The 22,994-nt window shown below is 41.7% G+C and overlaps 1 protein-coding gene across 4 annotated transcripts in view; it reads right to left on the bottom strand.

The window, feature by feature from the left end:
- Positions 1 to 14,772: 14,772 nt before the first annotated feature.
- Positions 14,773 to 22,994, bottom strand: part of grid1b (glutamate receptor, ionotropic, delta 1b) — a 442,704-nt gene continuing 434,482 nt past the window's right edge. For 2 of the 4 annotated variants that reach the window (XM_044102209.1, XM_044102211.1), the window contains 2 exons: positions 19,278 to 21,726; positions 14,773 to 17,495 (listed from right to left, as the gene is read on the bottom strand). In XM_044102209.1, the coding sequence (XP_043958144.1) occupies positions 21,260 to 21,726 (467 nt within the window). In that variant the 3' untranslated portion in view covers positions 14,773 to 17,495; positions 19,278 to 21,259. Of the gene's footprint in view, positions 18,121 to 19,045; positions 21,727 to 22,994 lie in introns of those variants that run through there. The other 2 variants (XM_044102212.1, XM_044102210.1) reach the window with 2 other exon arrangements.

Here is a 22,994-nt window from a genome sequence, read left to right as displayed (position 1 = left end):
CAGGCTTTACTTGCTTATTTAATTAGGACCTTTTAAAATGTTTGTAGTTTTTAAGACTTCATAGATGGTGCTCAGGTGTTAATCTTCCGATCTTTGAATAACATGAAGCGATATTTTCAAATTTCCTGTCAACTTTAAGCATTTTTTTCAAACTCAAAAACACGACGGGCGGCTGGATGAATGACTGCCCTCACGCCCAAGCGTCAGGCTTAGTGAGGCTGTTTTTTGGGGGAAACCCTGCACTACATCCACACAAAAGAAACAAAACAACATTGCATAATCACCCTGTGAATGATGAAGTTGTGTGGGTTGATCTTCTCCAGCAGGGACAGGTTTGCTGGTCAGCACTAATGGGAAGACATGTGAGGTAAAAGATAAATCCATGTTCCTGAGCCAACATGCAATGTGTGGTAGCACAAAATTGGTTCAGCAACACTTTGAAGGTGCAAGGAGAAATGTAACAAAAACTATGTAAAGGAATAAAAATAGCACATAAGTAGTGCTGCCATATATCAGGAAAAAAAAAATATTTCTTGTGTACTGCAAGAAAGTAAGGTATTGATTAGAGGTATGGCACTGCTGTAAAAGCTGTCCCTGAGTGTATTAGTGTGACCTCAGCACCTTGGACAGCAGCTCCAACAGCCTGTGTCATGGGTGTGTGTGACCCCCTCAGAATACTGAGTCCTGATAGGTTCTTCAAGACAGGGAGAGGATGGCTGATGTTCAGGGAGGTGTTGATGATGCTCTTTAGTGCCTTTTCTTTTGGCTGTAGCTTGAGAAACGTGAAAGAAATGAAGTAAGTTGACTCATTTCTCAACAACAAAGCAAAACAACAACAAAAAAAAGAATTGTATGCCTTTGAGATGGAGGAAGCACAGATAATGTGTGCAGTTTACCCCCACATCCAACAGGATGTCAACCACATTGGATACAAACACATTTTTCCGATTAGCTGGCCTTCTTAAACCCATCACTCCTCCCTTAGATGTAGTTCAGGCGATTCTGTTTCCGGGCGCCTGATAGTTTTGGCTCCGGGCAACAAAGTGAAGCGGGATTTCTCCGAGGAACGCTGCGCCCTCGCCTCCTCCTCCCATCACGGACCCGTCTCTGTTCCTCTTGTTAAAGAACATTTCTACCTTTGTCTATTTGTCAAACAACATTCCAGTGCGTTTCCTCTATATCCTTCCCTTTCACATTCATCCCCCCTCTGCCCCCCCACCACCACCACCCTTCCTTCCTCTCCACTCTGCAAATATTGATCAGGTGAATTACTTCTCAAGGTTGGCGACATCTCCATGGCAACTGGTTCCTTGTCACGATTAGCCCATCGTGAAGGTTTCAGCCGCCGTCACTGGCTGAAGGCTCCGGGGGTAAACGGCCAAACCCTTCCTGTCGATACAAATGTCAGGTGAAAGAAGTTCACGCTACGACCAGGAGGGTGACGTCTGCCACACGGGGGCAGTTGTGGTAGTAGATCTTATGGATGCATAAGAATTAAAAAAAAATAAATAAAAAAATAAAAAATCAATTTAATTTCCTTAATTTTATGTTAATGATAATTACCTCTATACCAAAAAGAAAAGAACAAGAAAACTCTATCGCAGCCATGTGAGTTTAACTGCGCGTTATTTGTCCAATATGCCCATTAAAATACAGCAGAAGACGTGCTGCTCTTAAATACTTACACATAATAATTAATTGTACATCATAAAATGAAGTAAAATACACACACACATGCACACAAAACACAGATAGCAGAACAAAAAAAAACAGACAAAAAAAAGAGAAGAGAAAAATACTGTTTATTGGCAGAGTTGACCCATCTCAAGAATAAAGTGGATATCAACATGTTAAGCTCAGCCTTACCCACTTTTGGGCTTCTGCTCACCTCTGTCTACCATCCTGTGCCACATGTATTGGTCATATAACCCTGATACAATGAAGCCATCTCAAAAGCAATAAGAAGGAAGAGATGAAGGAAGAGATGAGATAATGGCCTCAATCCATCTGATGGATGACTTAAAGGCAACAGATAACCCTTTTGACAAAGTGTGGCGCATATTCAATGCACCAAATGGCTTCTATAAGATGTGAAGATGTGAGGTCATTAATTAAACAATCAGTCAATAACAGCATAGTACCCTATTACTGTCAACCAAGGCTGCAGGTACTTTATTAGGGGCCAACATATTCAGATTGGGTACAAGTTAGGGAGCCTAGCTTCACCCATGGGGTAGCTGTTCCAATGAGTCCACACACATCTTCCTAAAACTGGCTCTGGACACAGTCCAAAAGTTCTGGTTGCTATGGTGGAACAGAGTTCCTCCTTTGCCTCAATGATTAATGACAGCTGCTTGAGACAACGCCATCTGCAAGATATGGCATTTCATCTTTATGCATCCTAAACAGTTCTGAACACACTTGTAGTCATGCTTAGTTAAGATTATGCATGACATTAATTTCTATTTCATTTTTATACTTTAATTTTTTCACGTGCGTAAGTAGGTCAGATTTAGGAACAAGTACACATTTTGACTGCGGTTTTCCAGCGACAACTGGCGTGTATAAAGTTAAACAACATGGAATAGAATCATTCACAAATATTACGTGTTGGGGAGATCTAAGGATTAAAATGCATGGAAATATTTTGCAGGAAAAATTTGGGGACTAAACAGGGTTAAATACAGGCAAGATCACAGTTCCAGGGAATAAGTGTGGGGTATTACATAGATTTGCAGGAAGGTAGCAAAGTAAATTTGGCTTTTTTTTTTTTTTTCCTTAGCATGTTTAGGCAAACGGTATCTTCGGTCAGGGTTGCCTTGCAGATTCAAGAAATACAAAATTTGCAAAGTTTGGGGCAAAACTTCCACACCTCTTGCACATTTAAAGACGGAGGATGGTTAGAACAGGGTTGCATCAGTTGTGTTCTCCAAGCAAAAGCAGTAAAAGTCCTCCAGTTGTTTCCAGGTCTGATCGCAGCTGAGCCTGCTGGAGGGACTCTGACGGGTTTGGAAGAAGAGATGCTATCAGAAATCTAAAAGTAAACATCAACCCTGGAAATAATTTCCTCTGAACGGAAGCCCGCTGGTGTGACTGTGTGAAACTTGTACTGCTAATAAATGCGGATTCAGAAGTGATGTCAAAAGCTCTCCCTGTTGGGTTCCTCGGGTTTCTACGAGAAAGTGTGAAGTGGAAAGCATTTCAAAGGTTTGGTTAACTTGCATTGAGCTAAACTTTGTTCATGCGTGCATTCCTGTATTGTGGCGAGAGAGAGAAGGGTGATAGGTTTTCGTCGTTTCTCTATATCTGTAAAGGAAAGTATCGACCGATCGCCCGATTAACGAGGCCATAATCAGGAGTTTGATCAAGGCTAAAAAAATATAATCAATCTTTCCGGTCAGGCATTAATATTTGCGTTTTTATCGTATCGATTTGAATGTTGTGCAGCAGCCCGAGCTTCACTTGCTGCAGCTGTAATTTCTGTGACTTATTGTCGGCATTTAAAACACCTGAGCACATGCAAGGAAAAGCAGGTTAGCAGAGGCAATCCTGCCGACACACAAACGCACACGCCCACACACACGCACTCTCACGCAAGCTAATTATATGGTTCATCATGCTCCCTCTCATTGCTCCCCCTCTGCTCTTTCCTCTCCTTTAAGGCCGGTCATTATCCTCCTTGATGCATCACCTTTTCACTTGCAAATGACTGACACCATTGAATCAGGGCACTCACACTCGGCAAGCGGCACTTTTTTTCCTCCAAGAACAGAACCAGTAATAAGTCTCATTGTGGTCAAGGACAATAGGGGGGCTTTTTATCTCCTTAATGACCATTGCGGCTGCAGAGAGACCATTTCTGCAAACTCCTGCATGGATCTGCTGTCGCAGTCCTTAAAGAAACACACGGCATTTTTAGAGCTTGTCAAAAACTAGAGGAATTTGCATGTGTTAAGCGTCGGATGGACAATGAGCATTCTAAGTTAGGGGAGCTTTCGTACTTTGAATTTAGTTTTTCTTTTCTTCCTGTTGGGAAACTTTTGTTTTTTTTATCAAATAGTAATAAGTCGGGGGCCTGGGGGTGATGATGTTTTCAGACTGCTGTTCGCAGTTCAATGACGGACCTTTACAACTGGATGAATGAGTTATTAGGATGTTGTTAGGATGATTTCCTCACTGCTCGGTGAGCAGCAGAACAAACATTTGTGTAAAGCAAAGACGCCGCCGTCAAAAGTGCAGGAAACATTTGAAATTGAAGCAATGTTTGTATTATTTCTAGAGTTTGCGTTACAATCATCTGTGTTTTTAGTAATCTAGCCCACCGATGCCAAATGGAAACACAGAATCAAAGTTAGAAGATTGTGTTTTTTTCTGTTGACAGGAGACAGCAAATTGTGCGTGATCATCTGTGATGTAGCTTCCTCCATAGCTTTCAGAAAGGTCACACAGTGCAGACGGCCTGATCAAAGCTCTCGCTGGACTCGGAACCACGGCGGTGTGGTTCCTCGAATGTGTGGTTGGACTATGTGGCCCCCCTTGAGAGAGAGCCAAGAGGCAAAGCCATCTTCTACATATTCAGCTTTTTTATCTACTCACAGGGGAAAGTAAAAGTTTTGGGAAGTGAGCTTGTTGGGACCAGAATTTTCAGAGAGTGATGATGAAAGGAGAAAAGTCCGACAAAGTCACTGGAAAAAGCTTTACCCGGCTGTTGCTAAGCCGAAGCAGCAAACTTTTTCTGTGTTGGAGAAAAACGGGAAGAGGTCTAATGTCTGAGCAGTTCCTACAGAGTGCATCTTTATTTATTTATTATGCTTGTAGGAAAAGTTTGAAATCTCTATACGTTGTTTACCCCGAACCTTTTCGCTTGCAGGAGTGCGAGCATACGCAGCAGAACACATGGGAAGACTTTAAACCAACTGTATCGTAATGATACTTTAAAGTCTGTTAAATGTAAAGGTTCATGGCAGAGCAGTTAAAAAAAGACTGAACAGGTACGGCTTGAGTAGGTAGGAGACTACCTACTCTTTTAAAAACCATATGGCATGAAGGATTTGGTTCGCAAAGTATTAACCAAAAACAGACCAAGATACAACTTTAGACCATGGATAAATGAGATCATGTGTGGTCATAATGTATTGCTCAAAAACCATATCAACACAAACACCAAATACTAACTTCCAACTATGGTGGAGGGCACATGATTTGGGCTTGTTTCGCAACCACCGGACCTATGCCTGACAGTCTGCGAGTTTACTATGAACTCCTTTAGAGACGACTGTGAAGCAACCTGTCGGACAACTGAAGCTTGGATCAAACTTGGCAAACAATAGCAGAACAATCCATGAGCTGTAGCAACAGGAGGTTAGCTGTGCACGCTAAAAACTGTATTTGGGCTGTAGTTCCTGTAATGGACTTACTTCTTTTGGTTGAGTGACGACAACCTACTATTTTGAGTTGAATTAACTGAAAAGTTACACATTTTTAACTTAAACTTTATACTTTGACTTTATTTGAAGCAGTTAAGTTCCGTGCCGCGTTCGTATCGTACGTCTGACGTCATGATGCAAGCGTCACCAGGGACTGACCCTGTGCTGACCGGGATGCCGTGGTGGTTTAGGGGTGGAACACAATCCACATAAGGAGACCTTAGTCCTCTATGCGGCCATCACAGGTTCAATTCCTGGCCTGAAGACCTTTATCGCATGTCTTCCTCCACTTTCCTGTCTAACTACTCTAAAATAAAGGTCTCTTGAGCCAAAAAAACAACAACTATCCTTTATTAGTTTACTTCTTTATTTGAAGTAAACTTAATGATTTGCGTAAGACTAGCTTAAATTTGTCAAGTTAAACCCACTTAATAAATTAATTCATTATTCAGTGTATATGACAATCTGAGAGACTGACTGATGTAGCACCTTTGCAAAATGACTCCTGTCTCTTAAGATTAGTCACATTTTGTCATGGATTGCTTCTATTTAGCTCCGTCCAGCTCGTCTTCAACTCCAACCACCAGTTGAGTTTTCTTTGTTCGGACAGAATATGTCTGTAGTCAACACTATTATTACCTATGATCTCTGTTTTTTGTTTGGTATAGCACTTAATTGAGGAACGAATCCCTCCTCTTAAATTCGAAACATAATCTTGAGATCTGCTATGCATAATCCTTTAATACTAAACTTAAATCCCCACCAGGGTCGATTCTATTGGAGTTATAATACGGTATTCATTGAGCTGTCTCCTCCCCCCGTTTTTCACTCTGAAATCAGATCAGAGGCCGCAAGGCTCTGTAGGATCGACTGCTGGCCAGCAGGTGAAGTTGCACACGCTGCGTCCTGCTCTCTGGACTTTTCAAAAGGCTCGGGATTGGGCTGCGAGGGCGGACAGACCGTCACCAGCTTCCCACTGATCCCGCTCCCTCTCACTAACTCTGGCGCTTCAGTCTGTTACCACGCAACTGCTTTCAGAGTGTTTGTATGACAGAGCGATCGGCGGGAGAGCAATGTGTGTGTGCGTGTGTGTGTGAGAGAGAGAGAAAGAGTCAGAGAGAAGCTGGTGTATGTGTGTGTGTAAAATGAGGGGGAAAAAAATATGGAGGGATTAATGGGTGGAGGACAGAGAGGCAGAGGTTGTGTCCATGAATGGGTGGATAAGAGCTCAGACACTTCTTCCTCATGTGTAAGAAGAAAAGCTGTGCTTATGCACGTTATGAACCAGAAGAAAGGAAGCGCAGAAACTGACGGTAAAGTGAAAAGTGAGATTTCCCCCCCCCCCCCACCCACACACACACACACACAGTCAATGTTTTTGCTCTTTTCATGCAAGAAAGCAGCGTAGAGGAGGATGTTAAATAGACAAAAGTCACCCAATGAGAGTGAGATGACACCCTTGCTGGTTTTGCACAATCATTAAAAGCTTCACTGAATTCAGCTAAAGAGACGTCTGAAACATCAAGGCCACGTTCACACAGCGGGTCTTGATGCTCAATTCCAGTTTTTTGCTAAAATCAGATTTTTATTTTTGTCAGAACGCAATGAGACTTACGGCATGAACGGTCGACGTTTCCGAAGCACACGCAGAAGAAAAAGGTTGTCGTCACACAGCAGCGCACCGTTTACAGACGCATCGATGGACGGGGTGGTTTATGGATCAATTTTAACGTTTACTCTGCAATGGGAGCCGAGATTAATGTCAGAAGATCGTAACAAGACGAAAGAGGCTAATAAACTGAAGCACAACAAATAGCAATGGCGTTTCGTGAACTTCTATAGGGAAGTCTGTTTGTACGAGTAGTCAAAGTCAGGAACGAAGGGATTGTGATTTGATGCGCTTGAGCGACAGATAATTTCATCATCATAAATTTCAACCATTCTTTATGTCTGGCTAAACTGGCTTCTTCTGGTGGAGAGCTATGACGCTTGTCTCACATGAGTGACATAAAAGCTGGATAAAATGCGACTTGGCTGTTCAGATTGCAGATGCTTTGAAAACAATCGAATACGTATCTGAATCAGAACCGCATGTGGAAGTCGCACAGATCAGATTCGTTTGAGGGGTGAAAAGTTTGGAATTGGGTCGTTCAGATTGCCCTGAAAAAGCCCAATATAGGTCATGCATGTGCAAAAAAAAAAAAAAAAGGATTACAATTTGTCTACTACGCAAATGTAGTCTTAGATGTCGACTGTACTGAATCAATGTAGGCGTCTTAAAGATCAAACTCCTTCACTTTTTTTGCTTAATGTATTTAATGTGCTAAAAGTATTTTGAAGATTTGTGCTCCGCTTCTGCAAATTAGAATTAAAAAATGAATACCCCCCCCGAAGTATGCCTCCATAACATGATTGCCGTGGCGACGTTCTAGAAAAGCCCCGTCATGTCCGACATTAGAGGTTTCACACGCAGGGCAACAACAGCTCAGCCTAAAGCTTCACAGTTTTCTCATCAGTACATGCTCACCTTCATAGCAATTAAACAATAATAATGAAGATCTTCTGCTTGTCAATTAAGTTACATAACAGTTAATCCCTCTAATTACTCCCACATCAGCTCAGAATGACTTTCACTTCACTGCACGGTGTCGAAGTGCTGCAGGGCAGCCGCAGGCTTTGTTATGACATGTTTTTTTTTTTTTTTTTTTTTAAAACCATAGCACTCGAGCCGACGCGTTCAGCTGGAATGCAAAGTCACACGACGCACCGGGAGATTGCAAAATGAGAGCAATCACCTGGTCAGAGTGAGCAGCGGGAGAGGAGAGAACAGGTTTTAGAGGACACGACGGTCCGCAGCCTGCAGGAGGATGTCGGCTGATGGAAGATGAAGTGGCAGGTGTGATTTAAACAGATGTCCATTTAGTGAGCAGCAGGATATGTACGGTGTCTCAAAAATGATCTGCAACACTTCTGCATTTGTCATGTTGCATCCACAAACTACATTGCTTTATAAAGGTTTTTTTTTGGTTTTGTTTTGTTTTGACGACAGACCAACACAACTGGACAGTGCTAATTTTTTGAGAAATCATACTTTGATGATTTACTTATTACTACAGTGGAGGTAAGCTGTGCACATATGGACTAAAATGTTGCCTATTTCATTTTGCAAATGAGCTCAAACTCGCTCCAGTTGGCTGAATGGTGTCTTTGATCATCGGTTTTCTTGCTTGACCACCAGAGGAAGGTTGAATGGCGTTTATCATAAACTTCAGAAATCAGTCGGTTTCTGACAACGCCTCGGAAAAGTGAACACTCCCTATTCAAGGAGCCGTCATTGTCACAAAAACTGAGTCTTCTCATATGTTTGTCAAGATCTGGGATTATTTAGGCTTGCAAAGATAACTGACACTTCTACAAAATGAAAATATTGCAAAGTAATCACTGTTAGTTAAAATCAAAAACCCAAATTTATAATTATTCAACTATTTTCTAACTATTGATTATTAGAGCAATAAATGAATACAGGGTTTACCCCATTATAAACTTGTTCCCCCACCAGGGTAAGCATTGCTTATTTTTTTTTAAATGTTTGCAATTTTTTAAGACTTTCTAGTTGGTGTTCAGGCATTAATCTTTTAATAACCCATAATTATCAAGTGATATTTTCAAATTTCCTCAGCTTCAAAAACATTTTTTTAACTCAAAGACATGACAGGTCGCTCAATGAATGACTGCCCTAGCGCCCAACCACCGGGCTTAGCAAGTTTTCTGGGAGAAACCTTGTAAATAAATTTATTTGATTTACATTGCACTTTAGATTTACATTTATTTCAACTTGACACTAATAAATCTGCACCCTTCTTCCTGAAACAGAGAGACATTTCCTAACGTAGATACTGACTTAAAAGTCATCAGTTGCAGTCCTGTCATCAACTGTTGGGGTAGCACCATCAGAGTTGGTCAGAAAGACTAGTAAGCATGTAGAGATTGCTGGTTAAGGAAGGATTCTGCACAAAATGAAGGAAATTATTGACAATTATTGACAACTCTTCCTCTTCAAGAGTTCTTCTTCAACTCTTCCTCTTCGTCAGTCAGAGGCTTTCGAAGATTCACTGTAATACAGATTGGCACAGGAGATCCTTCCTGCCCACAAGTATCAGCATCTACAAGTACTCTTTGGAGATAATGGTAAATTAATTATATCAATATTAAATTTACCTCTGGGAATTGAATCATGGGAGGGTCACAAAGTGTGTTATCTATAAATTATTTGAATGCATCGCAATCTCCAATTTCTGAATTTCAGGAAAATTATTAGTAACTTCTCCAACCGAATTGTCGTTCTGAGATCACATAAACAGAACTGACTTAAAACAGGACCAGCTTTATTTGCTTTATGTCAGTCAGTGGTGAAAAAAAAGTTGTGTTTTTTTATTTTTTTTCTATATACAGTGTGTGTAAATATCTTGTATCTGCTGTGGCTGCTGCATCTTTGAGTCGAGGGATACCGAGCTCTCGGCACGAACCAGGTCGTGGCCTTTCACAGACTCGCAGGTTCAAATGTGTCACAACTGCAGAGGGGAGTAATGGGGGAAGAGGGTGAGGGGGCCCACTCTCTACAAACATGACTTTGTGTTTCCTGACTCCCTTCGGGGCTTTTCAAGGCTCCTGCTGATTTATTTAGTCAAACAGGTGCTAACTTCAGTGACTTGACTCTAATGATGCAACACAAGAGGCTCCGACAGAAAACATGGCGCCTCGAGCGGATTTAATTTGCCCACCTGAGCTGTTCAATATCGGCATTTGATGGCTGGGAGTCTGCAGCTCGTTCAGTGCATCTGCATATTTATGGCAATAAAGCGGTTTCCATTTCATGCCTGTGTGACTTCAGAGTTTCTCCGCTCGGTAATCGAAGTGCACGGCTCTGCCGCGTTAACATAACCCCACGGCCTCCCGCTTGATTTATGAACACTGACCCCCTCTTCAAGCGTGACAGCGGCTCCGCCTGTAACCGTATAATGGCCCATTACTGCCTGCACAACTGGACACTTACATCCACATCAGCTTTTATTCCCTCCAGCTGCTCAGCGTAAAGTAAGTAATGATGTGTTTTATCCGGAATGCGCAATGTTGCACCATGGATGACGTAAATTTAGCTGTTATGGTTTTAAATGCATCTCATGGAGGTTTGATCAGGGCTAACCTCTAAGAGACAAAACAGACTTAATATTGAAACCTTTTTTTTTTTTTGGTGGAATCCACATTAATTCATCTTGGCTTAATTCACTTGATAAGCACCGAATATGAAAGTCATTCAGAAATTGCATTTAAAATAAACGTCAGCTTGTCAGTTTTTCTAAATTTTCAATATTTACTCGTACAATTGCATGGAGACAATTTGATTGCTGCTTTTACTCTAATTTAAGGGAACTTTAAAACATGGTAGGAATATCTGGTCTCCTTGGGAACCAGAAATTACAAGCGAAATAAAAAGCTTAATGTGCAACTGTGCTTTAGTTTAGTAGATGCTAGCATTCCATTAAATGTCACTTTTTATACCATTATTCGTTTGAAAGAAAAGTACTTTAAACGATGCTAATTCCAGGATATTTTCTTAAATGAAGCAAAAATAACTGGAACGTCTTGAAAATTGTGAGAAAATTTGCTTAAAAATATTTTAGAAGTTTTCTGGACCGAATGAACGATTTATGGGCTCAGAAATCAGCCAATTTAAACCAGATACACCTGCGGTGTCATTGACATAGTAATGAGTAATCCACATAAGGAGACCTTAGTCCTCTATGCGGCCATTCATTGACAATACAATTTATTGACTGAGGTTTAAAAATGCCTGGGCAGTAAGAGAACGATAGTAGGAGTGAGTTGGTGACGGCACAGAAACAGCAGATGAGAGTAAACACAAATAATTGCACCAATCTGAATTTCACAGACACTTTCCAATGTCCAGATGCGTTAAGATTCGATCAAACAAGACAAACTTCATTTGCGTCCAGTTTTTATTTCAATTGTATAGTCAACAACAGAACTCACCAAACCTTCCTGCTAAAAGCAACCAGTTATTTAAATAAGCAGCAGAGGCAACTTCCAACCACGTGAGAGTTATGTTCAATCAAAACTATTTGGAGGGCATATTTAAAAAACTTCAACTTCAAAGGAGACCGCCCCGCAAAAGAGTTTAAAGCTGCACAGGTAGCGCTAAAACTGTGACTGTCGACGTTAAAATGCACTAACTGAATATTTAAACATGAATAATTTACTCTTAATTCTAACGCCATGGAATCCATAAGCATAGCAGCAGCACACACCTCGGGATTACACCTCCAAACACATTGCACCACACACAGCAACAGGACACGATAGGTCCAAGGTGCAACTTATTAATCAGGCAGAAAGGCTGAACATCTTCCTCAGATATCTGCGACCTCTGCCGTCACCTCCTGTAACAGTCGATCGTCTGATCCCACAAGTGAAACCCGACGCCAGCAGGGCGGCCTGCCAGTTGACTGATCAGATATTCTCACCGTCAGCCCCGTCAGTTTGTCTTCCCAACCAGGTGGCACATGTAACCATTTAGTCAAATCGGCCGGCCAGCCTGTCCTTTGCCTGCTCAGACAGCCAGCGCCGTGACAGCCAAGTGTGTTGTGGATGAGTTGAAAGCCAGAGGACAGCTGGCATCCTACACATCTTGTTGTGTCGCTTTAAATCCTCCTGCCGGTGCGTCAAGACTAAATCTTACCCCTAATTGACAGAGCAGAGGATGTTTTGTGCCAGGATGCAGCAGAGGGAGAGAGAGAGAGACGCGTTCACACATTCATGTCTGCCTCCGTTCAGAGTTCTGCAGTGCTGAGCTAATGATGTGGCAGCAAGCAGAATGCTTGGCGGTGTATCAAATATTTTAAAAAAGCGCATACTTATTCATATGAGGGAGGTCTAATAATCGGCAGCTTTTTTTTTTTGTTCCCCCCGCCCCCTATCTACAATCTCAGAAACATTCAGAAAATATTTTAAAATGATCAGCCGTTTCTTACCGATTGAAACTACGCTGGATTGAAGCAATGAGGCTTCTTTAATATCACTCCTAGCCTCAGTTGTCAGGTGTTTGAATAACATTTAGATCCAATTTGCTTCTTAATGTAAGACACGTCTGAGCAGGTGAGATGGAAGGTCAGGGAACATCCTTCAGGCTGAATATAAATCAGGGAGGGATGGAAACAAGTACGCACGGTAGAAAAAGAAATTGTTTCATTTGCTGTCAAATGTTAGATGCAGACGTGTAGACATCTTCCACAAAAACAATACCTCAATTGAAATTAGCTTACTGTAATCTGTAGCGCCTTCCAATTAATTTGTGCCACCTGTTTGACCTGCTGATGAGCTGTTGTCCTTCATGTAACAGCTGAAAAGACGGCAAATGAAATTTTTTTTAATGTTGTTTTATGCTCATTATCCAAACTCGGAAACCTTGGAGTTTCATCGACTTATGGATTTTGACATGGTGTTGTACATATTCAGGTCTCTAGCTGAAGATCCCAACCAAAACTAAGCATGGAGAGAATCTTCTGCGAAATAGAAAGAAACCCCTACCCTTATGCATCTGCTTTGTGATGAGATAAATGTTTGATTCTGTAGCTGACCACTTGAAAAACTGTTTTTATTTATCCTTTCTGATGAAACTTGTTCCTTCAGTTCGACGTTTTTATGTTTCTTTTTCTTTTTTTAAATCTTTGATACATAGTAGGCTTGAAGTTAAGAGAGCTCATCTGCACTCCACATCTTCGTGTCTCTTACATTCCTTGAATTGGCATATGTTGAGTTTGGAAAACTAAAGTTTTCTCCCAAAAAATGCTTAGAAATAAAGACATTTTGTGTTTCATTTGCAGTAAAACAACAACAAAAAAAAGACACATTATTGATATGTCTTCATTCTTTCGCGTTGACTTTCCAGACAGAAAATCCTGACACAATTCTTCACAGTAGACTGTTTAAAGTCCATCATGTTTGTATTGTAGCTTTGGGTCTGAAGAGCTGCAAGTTCTGTTTCAGCCATCCAAAACCAAGCCCATCTATTGTTCCATACATGTTGACTTGTCTGATCAGCCATCTACATTTTCTTTTTTTAACCTTTTTTTTACCATTTCATATTAACCCCAACAGCAAACTCCAACCCCGTCCATCATTGATGCATCCAACTGTCATTTTGTCTGTCCCACCATCATTCATGCCAACCCACACCTACAGATCCATCCATCCATCCATCCATCCATCCATCCATCCATCCAGACAGACAGACAGACAGACAGACAGACAGACAGACAGACAGACAGACAGACAGACAGACAGACAGACAGACAGACCATTCAACTATCTGCCCATCTAACTCTCCAGCCATCACTGCCAATCCACACCCATCATCAACTCTACCATCACCCATACTATACTATGGCGTCGACTCATCCAATTTTCCATCAGTCATATCAGAATGAATCTATTTATACCACTGGTCAACCATCAGATAAGTCAAATAATTCAGATTGCATGCTATGGGACTGCAGAAATGCCTAAGTAAGCAGCTATATATATAATTATTATTTTTTTTTATTTGCCAGATTGTTAAGGGCATGTTCACACCAGTCCTGTTAAATCCCACATTCACTGAACTCTAGTTCCATGTATTTGGGGAGCTGTGAACTCTGGTCCACCTAAAAACAAAGATCTCGGTTCAGTTGAAGTGAACTCTGGCGCGGTTCAAATGTACAGTGAACAAGAAACCGCTCTAAAAGCAGGTCGCTTATTATAGTTCAGGGGATTTCAGGTAACTACAACCAAAACAAATACGTAAGTTGAGCGCTGGACTCGCGAGTCTACCTTTGTGATTTTTTTTCCAAAGACAAGAAAGAAATTCTACAACCACTATACTTTCATGCATTTTATGAGAAAGAAAATTGCTCTCAGTCTCTTCTTCAGAGGGTTTTGTGTCACTTCGTTCAGTGGTTCTTGGTGCAGCACTACCATTATTATGCCAACCCACACCCGTCCTAACTCATCAGTTGTTTTTGTACACAAGGTGAACATTTTTTTCAAAGGGCTTAGTTAGCGTGAAAGCTAACTGGACCAGCTGAAAATAAAAAACAAAAAAACAAATGTTGCAAATTTCTCCTGCACTACCAGGTGGGGGAACACCTGAAGATAGTTCGCGAAAGGAACAACAACAAAAAAATACCTCAAAATATATTTTAGCAGATTTTATGGGGCTATTCGCTAAATATCTTTGTGCTCACCCAACAAGAATCCAGTCATCGACACGCCAGACAAACAAATGTGTAAACCATATTTCTTTATTAAAGATTAAGAAACTCCAAGCAGCATATTCATAAATAAAATAGGGATTTCCCTCAGAGATGGACTCGTGACAGACGATCAGCCTCAACAGTTCGTGTCATCATCTCGATTCAGGGCGCTGGAGTTTGAACATAAAATCCACCTCCGCGTATCTGACCAACCGTAACCTCAGGGTCTTCACTCAGTCAGGATGTGAAGCACAGATTGAAAAGCAAACCGAAACACAAGATCAACTACTGACACCGATAGAAAACATCAATGTAGAGTCTGTTTAGACGGGAGCCGAAAACCTTCGAGCGGATAAAAACAGGTGGATCTACTTCGACGGATCCACTTTAGCACAGTGATATGCATCGTACATGTTCTGCCCTGCCAACTGAAGAAGTACCCACTTTTCAAATGTTTAAAAATATTCCTGGACAACTAATCAGCACAAAATATAACTAAGAGTAAAAAGCTGAACATGATGAATCCCCTAATTTTCACTTGGTTCTGTCACTCATCTCAGTCTCAGATCAAAGAAGGGATAACGACATAATGATTAAATGGAAATGTTATTTTAGTTCTAAATCACCACAATAACCCTCTTGAATAACACCAGTTACGTTTGTACTACGAGGTTATCAGACTGTAATATGACATGTTTTACATTTTCCGGCACATAAAATTCCTCATTTGGTCCTCATCACACCTTAAAATTAGATTAATACCACCTCAGAATAACAACACATTGGGTAATTTAATAATTATTAAATTAATTATTTAGAAAACAACCAAATCATTATAGCACTGTGTGGAAGCTCTATGTTCACTCTGACTTAACAGTTTATAGAATCACTTTAGACACCAATAACTTTGATTTTCTGTCTGATTTTGTGCCCCACTCTTCTTTCAATTCACTGAGTTTTGTGCTTAGCCCACCTCTCTAAATGTCCAACAATTATGTTTCAAACAGGTTGAGGTCTAGACTTTGACTGAGCCACAGCAACACCTTGATTCTTGTGTTTTGGCCCTTGTGTCTTTTGGGTGGGGGGTGTTTAGTCTTTGCTCATTATACTGCTGACGACCATGTTTGGAACAGGCTTCAGCTGTCAGATAAATGGCCTTACATTTGTCTCTAGCACACACTGGTGCATGGCAGAGTTCATGGTTCAGCCATCAACTGTGAAGTGTTCAGAGCCTGTGGCTGTAAGGCAAGTCCCATATCCACTCCACCACAGTGCTGTTACGCAGTGTTTTGTTTCCTCTAAACATGGTCAAGTGAGTAATAGTGAAACATCTCTACTGTGGCCTTCTCTGCTCAAAGGACAGTTGCAGATAGGTCTTCAACCGTTCAACACAAGCCTCGATTCCTTGACGTCTATTCTTGGGAACATGGCCAATTGTTCAAATGTTCTTCATTTAAGAATTAATGTCTCTCTTGGTAGAATGATGGAATTCAACATTTGTAGTTGTGGCCTAAATTACACCTGGGTCCAGTCCATCTCAAAGTCTGCCAAACGTAAACATTTCGCTCAGGTCGGGTATGGGTCACTGCAATAATCCCAGCCAGAGTTTAGGCTTTACCCAGATTGTACGAAGAATGTGGCAGATTAAATCATGAATGGAAGAAGAAAGGCGACAAGGACGCAAAGCTTGTTTTAAATAGATACAGTGAAGAGAGGTCTGGTGTTTTCCCTGTGTGAATAATTTAACTTTCAGAGACACCAAGGATGCAAAAATCTGCTTTGATATCCTAGTGAGAAATCCCTTGATTCTTTTTCTCTGGCCTCTCTCCCTTCACCTCTGCTCTTCATATGTTCAAACCAGTGTGCCATCTAAAGAGCTGCCATGAAGAGTCAGTTGAGGTTGAGTTGAGATTATAGTGGAGCCCCGGTATTCACAAAGGGTAGGGAAATCCGGTGATATTTGAGGTCCCTTTTAAAAAGCCTTATAATTGCCTGTTTTGTTAGTTCAAACACCAGATGTACCTTAACATGCATTAATTCTCACAGTTTAAATGATGTGAGCGCTACTGCAGAAGCTAACATATTCCGTATCTCTGCTCTTGGGAGTACAGCTAGTCAGCGCCAAGGGAAATGAATGGTGCTTCTGGATTGGCTGCCTTGCAAACGTCAACCAATAGTTGTGCACCTTGGTAGTTCAGCTTCCTAAGCTTTCTTCTAACTGTTTTGACAGCCTCTATAAAAACAATCATCAAGCCGGCAAAGTTTCCACAAGTATGGAGTTTTACAGAATATACTGAACAGGGACTAGGCAGGAGTTCACTGCGGTTTAAATAAGAGGATGGGCTTGTCTGGGAGGCTAAAGTGGTTCATGTACACAGGGAGATACATTGGTAATTTTACGCAAAAATGACCAATGTTCTACGCTCCCTCCAAATTCAATAAGAACAAGAAGGTTGGACATAGCTGTCCAGTATTGTGTGGTGGCATTCATCTTAGTTTAAGACCTGTTGAGGACTAAATCATTTCTTAGACACTCCTGAACTGATAAATGAGCAAGTGAAAAGAAGTATTTTCTCTTCAAATTGTGAGTCGTCTTCAACAGCACCTATACACCACCTAGCTTGTTTTTCTAAACGCATTTCTGAAACGCTTCGTTTTGCATTAATCTCAGTATTAGCATATTAGCTCAGATTTGTGAACACTTATGCTGTGGAGTACATGTTATCTTACTTTGTGTGATACTTCTCATCTTTACCTAGCTCTGATCTCGTCATCTTTAAGGTAGCTAAGAAATTCACAGTTTAATCAGAAAATGCGCAGGTTTTGAATAGCCACATTTTAGACATGATTGTAATCCTTTTTGACTGAATTCAAACCCTTCTTGTGAATTTTTCTTCGTGTGGGCTTGAGTGTGTGTGTTGATGAAGTAAATTCCAGCAAAAAGAGTAAAGCGATGCAGTACAGGAGTCTAAAAGACTTCAGTTTCTTATCAAACCGCAATTGCTTAGACACAAAAACAGTGATCCATCTACAGTCTTTGTCCTTGTCAAGGTGGATAAGTGGAGACAACATAAGAAGAAACAAGCAGTTTAAATAACATCAGCATCATCAACAACACATAGAACTTTGCAGGATTTGTGGAATATATCTACTTTCTGCAGCAGAAAAAAAATAAAAATAAAAAAATTCAAACCTGATGTCCAATCTCCAGAAAGGAGGCCATTCGTTCCTGCAAGTCAAAGTCTCTTTATTTCTTCTTTTCCGCATTAGTGCGTGAGGAATGGGAACCCGTCAAAGGCGAGTCGGTCTGCTCCTTGCTGCTTTCTGGCTGTTAATGTCCTGAAACCTCTGTCGTGAGCGATCGGCAGGCTTCCAAACAGCCCGCACTGGCAAATGAACATGAAGTCAAAACTCATTAGGCCTGTACTGTAAATACACATTAATCGCACTTATGACAGCAAAAATGCCGGGGTGAAGTGTGGGCTTTAGATTTCCTTTTAAACAGTTTTCTTTCAAGGCTCGTTATGATATTATGAGGAGAGAGAAGAAAAAAAAAACAACATTCGGCAAACGCGGTAAAACTTCCTCTGTTTTACGAGTAGCTGGGGTATGGCACCTGCCGAATCGCCTCCATCGCGAGCCTGCGATTGCACTTTGGATAATGACGCCCTCCGTCATCCCCTCAGGTGATAATGGGCCTCATTAGGAATGACTTGTGGGAATATGAGGCCTCTGTCATTTTGCCCTCCATCCTGACAAGAATAACTACTGAGAAAAACCTCAACACAAGTGACAATAACTTCTCCGGTAGGAAAAAAACAAAAAACATTTATATCATTTTAATATTCTGGTTAATTACACCAAGGTAAAGGTGAGAGACTCTTAGGCTGTGCTCACACTAGCACCTGTTGTCTGTTACTTTTGTTTCACATTTGCACAATAATTCGAGAGCAAGTCTTTTTCTGCGAGCTTTGGCATGCCGGGGTTGGAATTGTGTAATGGCTCGATTTGATCAGAAAAAAATAAAATAAAATAAAAAATCCATGCAAGTTTCGGTTGACAGAAATGGGCTTTTTGTCTGCATTGTTGATTTTTGTCTACATTTTATGGACTGATGACCCCAACTGTGTCGGTCGAAATTATAGGTTGGAAATGAAACTTCTGGCAATTAAAAAGACAATGCCAAGTGTTTTTCTTTTTTCTTTTGTCTTTCGACATCTGAGAAGTTTTGAAGAATTTGCAGCTTTAATTTGATAGTTTCACATTTGGCCCTCAAGAATGCTGATGATGGATTTTCTTAGACTAACAATAAAAATATGAAACTTTTTAAACCACTACCGGATGAGTGTTAGACATGGTCCTATCACTGATAAGGTATTCTAGGGTCTTCCTGTTATTTAAAGTAATTTTAACCATAACTGGGAACCTCCTAGCAGCTGACTGATAGTCCTACCAGAGCAGATAGCCTGATAACCAGCTAATAGTTCATGTTTTTTTTTTAATTAAGAAACAAAGTTATATATACTATTGTGAAAAAGGAGACCTGGTGACAATTATATATTTTTCATTCTATACTTCCGGTTAAGCCAATGTATCAAAACCTACATGAATGCAGGGATAGTTTTAAAGCATTTATATCAGCAAAATCTCATTCCAGTCCTCAAGGGCAGATGGCCGGCAGGTTTAAGATGGGTCGGCTTCAACTCCAATTGCTGAATTACCTTCTCAGCATGCCGTCGAGCTCTGCAGAGACCCACTAATAAACTATTCATTTGAAGTGGGATTGTTGAATTAGGGAAACATCCAAAACATTCAGGACTCCAGCTGCTGAGGCCTCGGATTGGGGAAACCTAAAATGGATCTAGTCATTTTTTTTTTCTAGTTTGAATTTGGTTGTGCAAATGCTGTCGCCACAAGATGGTAAAACCTGTTTAAAAAAAAAGTAGCAACCTGTAGGAAAAATATCATATTGCTGATGGTTACATTTGATTATCAAGTCAGGTTGTTCGCTTCTTACCGGGATTAGAAACGACAACAACAAAAAAGGTCATATCTATAAATTTGGATAAGTAAGTAGTTCATGCTTTAGCAGATTATCCTATTAAAATATGTAGGGAGGTGATAATTGTCAGGTACTTCTTGGTGAAATACTGAAAAAAACTGTCTTCCTTGCTCCATTGGTTAAGGGCAACAAAATTAAGAACTCCTATTATTGGAATATAGCATCTTCATTTATGGGCATTTAAGTAAAAGAAAGGATAAACGTTTGAGGCAACTACATCTATGCATTAATTGGGATCAGCTTCTGCTTTCTGTGTAAACCACCGTCTCCGTTGTTTTGTCACATTCCAGATGGAAAAAAAAGAAGAAAAAAGAAATAGCGATCAGTCAAAATCAGAACTGAGAAAACCTAAAGTCAGTTAGGTTTGATAAACCCGATCAGCACATCTCTAAACAGGTCAAAGCTGGATATGTTCCATTTGAAGAGCAAATTTTCTTGATTATATTTTAAAATGGTCGTCTTCATCCACTAATTAGAAACATGAGGGGACCCAAAGTCCAACAGCGATAAAAGTGGAAGTTCTCCCTCAGATTACAGGCAGCGTCTGTGTGATCACAGCCTGAAGTCTTCACCTTCTTGCTCTACTTTTCCTTTCATTCATCTTTTTAAAAAGCGACGGCAAATAGAAAATGTCCATATAAACAATGTATTCGACTGTGTGAAACAAAAACATCTCTTCCTCATACAAACACCGTTTACAAAAAAAGAACAGATGTCGACCTCGGCTTTGAAATGAAAAAAACAAATAAATAAATAGTAGAGCTTCGCTGCTCGGGCCTAATGAAAAAAAAAAAAATCAAGTTTATTTTATAGTAACACAAAAGGGGGAAGAGTGACCATTTTTGTCCGATGAGTCTGAAGGTATACTGGATATAGGTTTGGTACAGAGGTGCATAACAGTAGGTGTCCAACACTACAACGTCCCCTACAGCAGTGCATCATGGGTAGTACGTTTACACGGATGAGTTGTGGCGAGAGACATCGTTTAATTTCGGCACTTAGAAAACAATCACGATGAAATCCGCGTCATTGTTTTTAATTGAACAAAATTTACAAAGCCATTCAAACAGTCAGAACGTTTCATCAGTGTATAGATATAGATTTTTTATCTTTTTTCGTGTTTTATAACTCAACTTCAAAAATTGAGAATATTCAAAATACACTTTGACCTCACTCATTGTCTCGATATTTACAGATATGTACAGAAAAAAATTACAGCCCGCCCGGAACCCGTCTGCCCGCCCCGGGCCCCACACATACCCATTTTTTTCCCCCCTCTTTTAAACGTATTCTCTGAACGGATGGTAGGATACAAAATGTTTTTAATTTATACATGTTTTTCCCCTTCTAAACCTGCCCAACCCACCCCCCATGCCGACCTGGGTAAAGTCCAGAGCGGCCGCCACCCACACCCCTCCACCCCCGTCCCATCCTGTCTCTATATGGATGTACTGTGGGTGGGATCAATGGCTTCGGGTATGGGTCCTGCGGAGACTGCCTGGTAGGACATTGGCATGGGTGTCTTGCCAGGGCTCTGCCGGAAGAGCCCCCCGTTGGGAGCCCGGTGTTTGCACTGCATGGTGCCGCTGAGGCTGGTGCTGCTGAGAGGGTGGTGCGGGGGCAACGTGGTGCTGCCAGGGCCCTGGGATGGGGGCAGTGTCCTGCCTAGGGTCCCCCCATGGTGAGGGTGGGGAAGAGGGGGAGGTGGGGGTCCCTCCCCGGGCAGGTAGGTGGTCACAGTGAGGGCCGAGGGCGGGTAGTCCCGCACGGACTCCGGCCCCGGTACCAGAGAGGCCTGGCTGGGCTGCATGCTGCCGATGTCCAGCGCAGAGATCTCGATAGAGGGACCGGTGATCTGCTTGTGGGCCAAGTCCTCGTCCAAAAGACTGTTCATACGACGATGCACCTGTTCCAGATTCACCTCCTTGTCCTACAAGAGGAGGGAGTGGGGGGTGAGGAGGTGGGGTGGAGGAGGAGGACAGAGGGGAGACAGGGGGAGAAAGGGAGAGGAGGAGGGACACAGAGGCTGAGATTGGCGATGGGCCGGTTTCTGCGACTGTTTCAGCTCTGCTGATGCTCCATGCATTCCTAATCAGGCAGTGTTTGTGACGGACGCCAGCTGATAGACTGACTCCGTTCTGCGGTTTGGGTTGAAAAGCCCAGTGAGAACTGAGGCCACAGGAACCAATATGTGTGTGCACTTTGAAATCAAACTTGGCCAGTGAGTATTAAATGTTTGATGCGTGGAGTGGGGGGGGGAGAAAGAAGAAGAAGAAAAAAAAAAAACAATCCTGGGGCCAAACTGACTGGCAGGAGCTTGTTGGAGAGCTGTCCACTGTTGCTTAGCTTATTGCTAAACATGATGGCTCTTTTATTTCTCCTTAAAAGATTTATCAAAACCTTCACGTGCCAGATAAACACATAAAAGTTTACGTTTTTCAGATTTATGACTATTTCCCCAGGTTTTACTCTCCCCTCCGTGGCGTGCTTTTCCTCCCTGCCCTTGGAGCTGAACGGCTCCGTGCAGCAGGACTGCGGAATCGGTTCCCTATCAGAACAATTTAATCAAAACATTGGCTGACGCTGCATCTCCTGCTGATTGCAGTCATGCATACTTGTTAGGCATTAATAGACACTTCAGTGTTTCCCTGTTGAACCGCAGGTCTGCTTCAGTACTCTGGGTTAAGGGAAGGTAAAGGACAAACAGGCGGGGGCGAGAGGAGGAGGGAGTGAGAGATGGAAGGCATGACCAGCATATTAAGCAGGCCTGGGGGGCTTTTAGTCCAGATTTTTCTGCATGGATGTTTGTTCGTGGCTGCGCTGTGACTGCACAGCGCAGCCACTTGGCGTTTGGGGAGAATTTAAAGCAACTTTATTCACTTTCCAACAAGCACGCGAGGTCAGATCCTGAACGCGAGCCCCGTTTGGCTCCAGGATCAGATTCGACTCGACAAACGATATTAGTCACACTGACGACAATGCAAGTGTTACATCTGCACTCCGTAGTAAAGCGCACATGTTCAGGTCCTGTCTTGTCTCAGAAGCACAACATTTTATACACGACCAAGGCATGCACCCCCTGCCTCTACCCCTCAACCCCGCCTGTAGCAGCCTTTCCAAAGCATTGTTTTTCCTTTGGTAAAAATGAGTTAAGAATCCAGAGGCATTCCTACTTTAAAGCTCTAAATTTAAAAGCAG

Source organism: Gambusia affinis, linkage group LG20 (genome assembly GCF_019740435.1).
Source record: "Gambusia affinis linkage group LG20, SWU_Gaff_1.0, whole genome shotgun sequence".
Taxonomy (NCBI): domain Eukaryota; kingdom Metazoa; phylum Chordata; class Actinopteri; order Cyprinodontiformes; family Poeciliidae; genus Gambusia; species Gambusia affinis.
Note: the sequence above shows the minus strand (reverse complement) of the source record. Positions and strands in the feature narration are given on the sequence as shown.